Below are 9,735 nucleotides of genomic sequence, written 5' to 3' on the forward strand. Positions count from 1 at the left end.
CCTTCCTTGGAGGAGTGGCTGGTGGGTTTGAACCTCCAGCCTTCTGGTCAGCAGTCAAATGTCTTAGGCACTATGCTACCAGAGCTCCCTAGAAAATACAAGAAAACAAACAAACAAAAATACAAGAAAACAAAAATCTTTTATTTATAGCTTAATATTAACCTTTCATTATTTGACACAATATAGACTATAAAAATGTAACTAAAAAATGTTTCACAAATGGAACTAGAAAAAAATTCCTAAAAATTATTCTGAAGGAAGATCTGTGAGAATATTTTCCACATACAGGGAAAATAGAAAAGAAAAGGAAACTACTAAGTTTGAACATCACTGTACTAATGTTTTTTATCATTTCATTTTGTTTTGTATTTTGTACAGAATATGTAGTTGATCGTATTCCTGTTTAAGGAAAATTCTTATCACTTGCTGGTCCTTGGAAGGGCCTTTCTGACTTTTATTTGTTCACTTTTTGCCCCGAAGCCCACTCCCAGTCTCCCCTACTCTCCATGGCAACCATTCTAGTGTGTTCAATACATTCCTGTTTATAAGGTGTGTGTTCCTGTGCAATGTATAATACTGATTTTTGTGAATTATTATCCTTGTTTTATTAGACATGGATACAGATATGGATACTGATATAGAGATGGTTTAGACTGTGAAGATCAGAGAGACTAAGTAACTGGGCCAAGATCACACCTCCTTTAAGAGATGCAGCCAGAATTCAAACTTCAGTTTCTCTGTCTAAAATTGTGAGTCTTACCTTACCAAGTCTGAAAACTGGAAAAAAAAAAAAAAAAAGAGAGAGAGAGAGAGAGAGACAATTTTAAAATGCATTACTGAATCCCAAGTAGTTGAAAAAGTTATTAAATTCAGTTTATACCCAACACTCTGGATAAAAACTTGATAAGTTCATGATTTTCCCCAAGGCCACAGAACTGGAGATGAGGAGGGCAGAGGGAAGTGTTCCTTAAATTCTACTTTTGGGAATTAAATTTATCACCTTTCACACAAAAGTGCTTAATAGTGTAAGGGTGATGAATTTGATAATGACTGAGAGATGCCATCAACCTGACAAACTAAACAATTTTTTAACCTGACATGGCCCTATTCAAGACATCAGCTGTCATGTGAAATGAATTCTGTTTCTAATTTGTCTTCATAAATAATGCAACTAATTTAAAGGTAGTTACACTGAAAGTCTTTAACCTCTTTCATCTCCAATTTAAGCACAGTCTCTTTGCATTCCCTGGAAAGAATCTTCCATTCCTCTTATCAAATAATACTTAGACATCAATGATGAGAACACTGAGAGTCCATTGTGTGAAGACCACAACTGATGGTTTTCTGGATATTATTTTAAAATGTGGAACTTGTGAAAATCTGATAGAAGAAAATTTATTAAAGCTCAAAGTTTTACCTAGAATACTTTTAATTTAATCAAGCATATAGGTTGCAATGTACCCTCTTTTTACCACCCAACTTCTGCTATGTGTAAATAAGGGATAACTTCTGACTCTACCATGTCACAAGCTTGATTACATAAAAAAAAAAAAAATCTTTTGATTATAACATCCTGGTAACCTTTCTTTTTTTAATTCTCTTTTAGTGAGAATAAAAAGAGGCCATTGGACAAAAACAGATCCTGATAATTCCATGAAACTGGAAATGAAGAATTCTTGTATTAGAGACTAAAATAAATAAAAAAATTACATATCTGAGATTTTTCTGGGCAGATATCAGTTATTCCATGTATTTGTCTAGTGCAGATGTTAATAAACCTACATGCTCAAGGGATGAGAGTAAGTAAGCTATGCAAGCATTAAAACTCTAAATCATTTAATTATTTCACCCCTCTAGGAAGGCCAATTTTGGCAAATACATCAGGGGAAGGACATGATTATGAATGTAGATTTGAGCTGAGCATGTTTCACAAGGTGGTTATTAAAAATAGAAATTCAAGAAAGATTCTGTGAGGTCTGTCAAATTGTAGTTAAAACCTGATAAGGCACTTGAAATGTAAATCACACAGCTACATATTGAAAATTTGAATAATATAGATTATTTTGGTGTCTAGTGCCAGGCTGTTATAAAACATCCACTAGTAGTAATACAAGTTTGGTCATATTTAGTAATATTTACTAAAATATGCCTCTCAACAATGAGAAAATCAACATTTATAAAGTTTTTGAAAGATGAAGTATTGTAATAGAATATATTGGCAAAAATCCAAAAGTAGAAATACTGGAACAAGCTTGAGTTTTTCCCCAACAAACACACCCCTCTAGGTGATATCCTTATTTTTCATAATGTTCTTTGTTAAACTGAAAATAAGAAGCCTAATAAAATTCATAGCTAACATTTAATTAATACTTACAATGTGCCCAGTCATATTTTAACTATTTTACTGGTATTGATATATGTATAAAAACAGAAAAGGAAAATGGAGGAAAAATGACAAAGGGTAAATAAAGGATCACAGGAAAAGAGACAATGATTCAAACTCAGACCTTTGTTAACCAGAACGAAAGTAGAGAGAGAGGCAAGAGTTGAAAGCAGAAACTGATTAGTCAGGAAGTTAAGGGGCATATCTAGAAAAAATCAGTAGCTAACAGTCTCAAGTGCTTCATGACTTGAGGCACTTACTGATGAAGATCAAAGACTACAGTCTTCAGTATGGATTACACCTCACATTAACAAAACAAAAGTCCTCACAACTGGACCAATAAGCAACATCATGATAAATGGAGAAAAGACTGAAATTTTCAAACATTTCATTTTACTTGGATCCACAATCAACACCCATGGAAGCAGCAGTCAAGAATCAGACAACATACTGCCCTGGGCAAATGTGTGCAAAAGACCTCTTTAAAGTGATGAAGAGCAAAGATATCACTTTGAAGAATGAGGTGTGCCTAACCCAAGCCAACAACAACACAGGGATCCAGGAAAGGGTGGTTGGAGAGGTTTCCAATAGCTAAGGGAGACAAACCTGTCAGTTTGTCCTACTGTGGTGACGTGTTGCTGTGAGTCTTGAGGCTGTGCCACTGGTGTCTCAAATCCAGTGGGGTGCACATGGTGCACCGGTATCAGCTCGGCTTGCAGACTGAGACAGACTAGGAAGAAGGAGGAGGCCATCCACTTCTCAAAGAATTGACCAGGGAAAACCTTATGAATAGCAGAGAAACACTGTCTGATACATTAGTGCACAAGTATGAGAGGACATCAAGGCAAAGGAAGGAAGACACTAGGAGGAGCACAGGAAGTAAAGTAAATGCAGGTAAATACTATTACTCACACAATCCTATTATAACAATAATCTATGAGTAGATACATATATAGACAGCAAGATGAACAGGTGTGGGAAAGAGAATGGAATCATACCTATGAACATATACAGGTATGACAGAGGATATTGCTACAGATGTATTTACATATGTTGCAAATATATCCATGAATATAGTAGAGGATGTTGTTGTTGTTAGATGCCGTTGAGTCAGCTTTGTGGTAGTTAAGTTTATGTGTAAACTTGGCTGGGCCCGGTTGAATGGCTGGGCAGCTGGATGTAATATTCCCCATGATGAGACTGGTGATCAACTCCATGGTGGAATTTACTGTGAACAGCTGAGTAGCTAGCTGCTTTAGGGATGTGGTCTGCTTCCTGTGTATAAGGAGAAGCTTTGGGTTTGGTCTCTAGCTCATGGGATGCTTGAACCTTGCATGTAACCCTGTCATTGTTCAGCAGCCTGCCATGCTCTGCCAACATTGGGACTTTCAATGGACTTGAATTAATGGCCTGCCATGTGGTTTGGTAACATCAGGATTGAGCCTTTTTACCTGTCAACCTCGGGCTTGTCAGTCTCAGCAGCCAGCAGCTGTCTAAGTGAAGAAAAGCCTCTAGCTCCAGTGGGTTGGGAGTAGGAAGCAGAGTGGAAGCCCAAGGTTGAGGGGCTTCCACCCAGCCCCTAGATCCTGGCACTTTGAACTCGCAGTTAAAGCCTCAACACTGTAAGAGAATGAACTCCTGTTTCTTCAAGCCATCCACATTTGTGGTATATTCTTGTCTTAGTGTCACTGGGTAACCAGAACAAGCTCCAACTCATAGTGATTCTATGTACAAGAGAGCAGACAGGGAGCAAAATTATGAAAAATTCTTAGTCATAACCAAATACCTTGAAAGTATGAGTTGCTGGGCCCAGGGGCTCAGAACCATAGTTGTGAGATACATCAAGGGCAGTTGGCACAAAATAATCCACAAAGAAAATGTTTTACATCCCATTTTGGTGAGTAGTGACAGGGTTTTTAAAAGCCTGTGAATGGCCACCTAAGGTACAGCTATTAGTCTCTTTCCGTCCAGAGCAAAGAAGAGTGAAGAAAATCAGAAATGCATGGAAACAATTAGTCTAAAGGACTAGTGGCCCACATGAACCTCAACCTCCATGACCCTCAGACCCAGACTAGATAGCACCTGGCCATCATTAATGACTGAACATTAAAAGGTCCTAGAGAGAGTGGGAGAAAAATGTAGAACAAAACTCACAATCATTAATAAATAAATAAATAGATAGATAGATAGATAGATAAATAAATAAATAAAAGACCAGGCTTATTATTAGTTGGATACCTAAAAGTGGACCCCCAAAACTATGGCCCTTAGTCAGCCTGGAACTGAAGTCCCCCCCATGGCTCAATTTTCAGCCAAATAATATACAGTTCTACGAGGTGAAAAATAATCCTAGGTATGTACACAATCCTTAGAACAATTAACCATTAGAGATCTAAAGGGCAACATTTCCCAAGGACAAAATTAAGAAGGCAGGGAGGGCTAAGAAAGAAGGAGGAATGGAAATTGGAAACACAAGGAGGAAGTGGATAAATCATGTTACATTGTGCATTGTGGAGATTGCAATCAATGGCATGAAATAAAATATGTACGGATTGTTGAATAGAAAACTGATTTGCTCTGTAAACTTTCACCTAAATCATAAAAAAAAAAATTTTTTTTTTTTTTTTAAAAAGGCAGAAGAATATAGCTGTTTTAATGGGACCCCATTGTAACAGCAGTCCAAACAACACTTTCTGGTGCACCAAGTGTCACATTCAAACTCCTACATTATGCCACCTGGATCATAGTAAATTTATGTCAAGAAACATCTCTCATTAAGCATCTACAACCATTCTTAGTCTCCTGCCCAGGAAAAATCCCAAAAGGAAAGTCATTTAATTAAATTTCTTGTTTATAAAAATATCATCTGATCTTTTATATCATATAACCCAAAACACAGACCACTGTGAAATTAAATTCTGTTCTATAAATCCTTTCTTTCCAAAAAAAAAAAAAAAAGCAAGCAGTTCTTGGCCCAAAATTCATATTATTACTCTATTAGTAATAATAAATAAATAACATAAAAATAATAAGAATAGGAGATAATTAGATAATAAATAAATAAAGCAAAGTACTCATTTGAATAAGACTCCTTTACTTGTAAGTTCAATCAATTGAAATTCTTAAGACCATTCCTTGAAACCAAAACTTTAGTGTATGCAATATGAAATATGCATAAAAATTTTGACTAAATCAAGTGTTGGGCATTTAGTCCAGTGCCATCTATAGAATGACATCTAACAATTAAATGTTTTAAAATGGGTGCAGTCATGAAATCCATATTTAATTAACTTAATTCACTCCTCATATATCTAGAACTCAATTTAGTTTACACTATGTTGAACTTCTGTATAAGGAGATCAGTATATAAAGTTGTAAATAAGCCATTGTCACAGTGTCCATGTGTTTGTAAAATAGGAATTGACTTCTAAGGAATAGAAATAGAAAAGGTAAACTATAATAACCTTATCTAACTCCAGTTTTGACTTGATGTCATTGAAAAAATTTGGCAAGTGCAGAGATGGTGGTAGTGAGGAATAAAGGAGAAGCTTAATGATCTTACTAAGAAATAGCTAACACATGCAAGGGTTTAGGAAATTAGTCTGGTAGCGTAGTGCCTAAGGCATTTGACTGCTAATCAGAAGGCTGGCGGTTCAAACCCACCAGCCACTCCTCGGAAGGAAGATGGGGCAGTCCATTTCCGTAGTGATGTTGTTGTTGTTGTTTGCCGTCGAGTCACTGCCTTGGAAACCCAAGGAGGGGTCACTATGAGTTGGGTGCGACTTGATGGCAGCACGTTTCATTTTTGTTTTTACAGTAGGGTATATTTTGCCTTACCACAATGATCAGACTTATGTAAATCACTACTTTGTAAAAATATTACATCAGACACAAAAATTCAGCAACTCAGCTTTCACTGATAAATATCTCATCTGCATGTATCAGTCATCCTTTAGTACTGAATAGTCTGTGACTGAAAGAAGTTAGTATTAGTTTAAAGAATGTTACCAGGTGGAGATCTTACAGGTTGGGGATGGGGATAGGAAAAAATATATATATATTGTTGCTAAAGCAAGTAATTCTGAAAAAAGGAGAAATCTGGATTAAATAAATATCCATGTGCTGTTGCCCCACACTTAATAACACAGATGTAGATTTTGATGTGTTTGCTGTAGACATAATCATTATGATACTGAGTTTCCTGAATCCTAGCATACAACTTATTTTTGTGCCTTCACTCAACTTTAAAAAGATTTTTCTTTGCTTTCAGGAGTTCCGTTTTCTTCTGTCCAAATCAGACCTATGACCAGGACATCTTTACCTGTTTCCCTTGGCCTTCTCCCATTTCATACAAGAAGTGCTAAGAAAAAGAAAAAGGAGCATATGTCAAGAAACTAGGTGAAACTGGCTGATTTCTATTCCAAGCTTTAAAACTACAAAATAATTATAAAATAAATACTAATGATTTTGTGTCAAAGGACCAAGGAGCTCTGGTGGCACAATGGGTAAGGCATTTGGCTGCCAACCAGAAGGTTGGTGGTTCAAACCCACAAGCTTCTCCATGGGAGGAAGATGAGGCAATCTACTTTCATAAAAATTTACAGCCTTGGAAACCCTATGGGAGTTGCTATGAGTCAGAATTAACTTAATGGCAGTAGGTTTTTGTTTTTTAAATATATAAATACAGGAGTTGTTAGGTGGCACAAACAATTAAGCACTTGATTATTAGCAAGAAGTTGGTGGTTTGAAACCATCCAGAGGCACCTCAAAAGAAAACCCTGGCAATCTACTACTGAAAGGTCACAGCCATGAAAACTACACGGAGTAGTTCTACTCTGTACATGTGGAGTTGCCGTGAGTTGAAATCAACTTGACAGTAACCAACAAGGACATATAAATCATGCGAGCAATTATTGTACTGTACAAAGTGCTCCTCATTCAATACAATAAATATTTGTAAAAGACACCTGGAGATGAAATTAGAATGCATCTTTATGTTATCTAAGTGTTTTGGTTACCTCTAGGGTTGCTCTAACAGAAAATACCACAAGTGGAATGGCTTTAAACAAACAGGGATGTATTCTCTTACAGTTTTGGAAGATAGAAGTCTGAGTTCAAAGTGCCAGCTCTAAGGGTTGGGTGAAAGTCTCTCAACCTTGGGCTTCAGCTCTTCCTCTTGCTCCTGGCCAACTGGAGCTGGAGGTGTCTCTTTCCTCAGGTAGCTGCTGGCTGCTGAGGCTGACAAACCCAAGGTCAACAAATAAAATGGCACAGTCCCAAGATTACCAAACAACCCAGAGGCCACCAGTTCAAGTGCAGAAAAAGTTCCAAGATCGTGCAGGGCACGGCAGGCTGCTAAATGAAAACTAGGCTACATGCAGGATCCAAGCATACCAAAAAGCTGCAGAAACCTTTCTCAAGGCTTCTTCTTATATACTGGAAGCAGACCACATCCCTAAAGCAGCTACTCAGCTGCTCCGGTAGATTCCACCATGGAGTTGATTACCAGTGTCATCTCGGGGAATAACTACAACTAGCTGCCCAATTGCTCAAAACCAGATGTGGACAAGTTGACACACAACCTTAACTACCACATTTAGGATTACTGCTTAATGAAAGATACATGTTTATGTAAATACCTTTTTAAATAACAAAAAGCATTTAAAAATAATACAGTGATAATATTTTGAGTTAATTCAGGTTTACATATGTTTCTATTTATAAAAGTAGCATACTTTAAAAAATTTTATAAAATTCAGAAATACCAAAAAAAGATTAAAAATAATAATTCTGCTGTCGCATAAAAAAGGATATGTAAGAACATTTCATGCATAATAAATGTATAGTTCTCAGATTTATTGTTTGTAGGTTTGACTAAGCTTGAGCACCTCTAAGCTTGTTGACACACAATCTGTTGTACCTTTGTTGAGATTAAATTTCAATCATGAATCTGGTTCTGAGTTCAGTTCTGAATCTGGTCTGAAGTGAGTGAACATGATACCTAATGATTGTAATAGCCTAGCATCTTTACTTCACTGAAGTTCTGTGATATCTTTGTTGTATATAAAAAGCAACTTACAAATTTATACTTTACTGCATATAGTGGAAATGATATGCTACAGAAATAGTCACACATTTGGGAATTCAAGTTTTGCTTGTGAATGTTAATTTCTATATTTCCTTCCCCATCTTGTCTATACAATTTAGTCTTTTAATAGAAATAAATGCATATATTTTTCATTCTAGGCAACAGAATTATACTTGAAAACCATCAGCTTCTATAGATACTTTTATAATAGAAAGAAAAATCTTTCTTTCCTGCCCCTTCATGGGCAGGTCGATTTTCATTGAAAACAGCTTCAAGCTGGTTCTAATATTTACTCACTTATGCAGGTGCGTTCATCAGCATGGAGTCTGTATCCCGTATCACATTCACAGTAGAAGGTGCCCAGAGTGTTAATACAGCGCTGCTGGCAGCCTCCATTCACCACTGCACATTCATCGACATCTAAAGGAGGAAGACAGATGGCCAGGATTATAATGTCAGCTTCGGAGAAGTGGCACAGTATTTCTTTGATACACAGTATGTGTTATATTGTAGAAAGACACCATCTCTGTTGCCACCAATCTTTGCTTGTTTGATCCATTTTGCTCTACAGTGTAAACAAGAAAATGTAGATAGAAATTTTATTGAGCTTTTTAAAGCCCAGAAAAGATGAGTGTAGGGATTGTCTTACAATTTTCCATTCTTCAGATACAGGTTAATTAGACAGACCCAAGATATAGATGTTTCCTTGGGGAAGGAAAATTGGAGGGGAGAATTACAATGAACTACACTATCTTGAGCAGCATACACTTACAGATAAACACCTATTATTAGTCTGACCCTGCTGAATAAAGTCAGTAATAGAGTTAAGACCTTGAATCTCCTTCTCATGTGCATGGTGAATATCAGGGCAGAAACAGAAAAATTGAAATAAAATCATGGCTTGGTATTCTTAAAATACACCAATACTTTTACCCATTGATTCAGTTTCTTCCTTTTCACCCAGGGTGCCATTTTCTGTAATACTTAACATGTTTTATTAGAAGCCATTTTAATCACAAAAAAATATTGGAAAGAGGTCAAGACTTATGGTCACCTATGTCTTATGATCAGCCAAGTTCATATTAAATGAATATTCATTGCCTTTGGGAAAGAGGAAGCTCTGGTAGCACAGTGACTAAAGCACTTGACTACTAACCAGAAGGCTGGCGGTTCAAACCCACCAGCCACTCCTCAGAAGGAAGGTTGGGCAATCCTACTTCCGTAGTGATACTACCTCGGAAACCCAAGGAGGGGTCGCTATGAG

General features: G+C 36.7%; 1 protein-coding gene across 1 annotated transcript in view; it reads right to left on the minus strand.

Moving 5' to 3' along the window:
* The window catches only part of LOC103201901 (EGF-like and EMI domain-containing protein 1), a 99,600-nt gene extending 90,138 nt beyond the window's left edge, over positions 1 to 9,462 (minus strand). The window contains exons 1-2 of the mRNA XM_042781764.1: positions 9,405 to 9,462; positions 8,769 to 8,891 (exon numbers count right to left, since the gene is read on the minus strand). Coding sequence (XP_042637698.1) covers positions 8,769 to 8,891; positions 9,405 to 9,462 — 181 coding nt within the window. The remainder of the gene's footprint in view (positions 1 to 8,768; positions 8,892 to 9,404) is intronic.
* Positions 9,463 to 9,735: the final 273 nt, after the last annotated feature.

The sequence above is a fragment of the Orycteropus afer genome, unplaced genomic scaffold, assembly GCF_000298275.1.
Source record: "Orycteropus afer afer isolate SDZICR_OR568_19922 unplaced genomic scaffold, OryAfe1.0 scaffold00168, whole genome shotgun sequence".
NCBI classification, from domain to species: Eukaryota; Metazoa; Chordata; class Mammalia; order Tubulidentata; family Orycteropodidae; genus Orycteropus; species Orycteropus afer.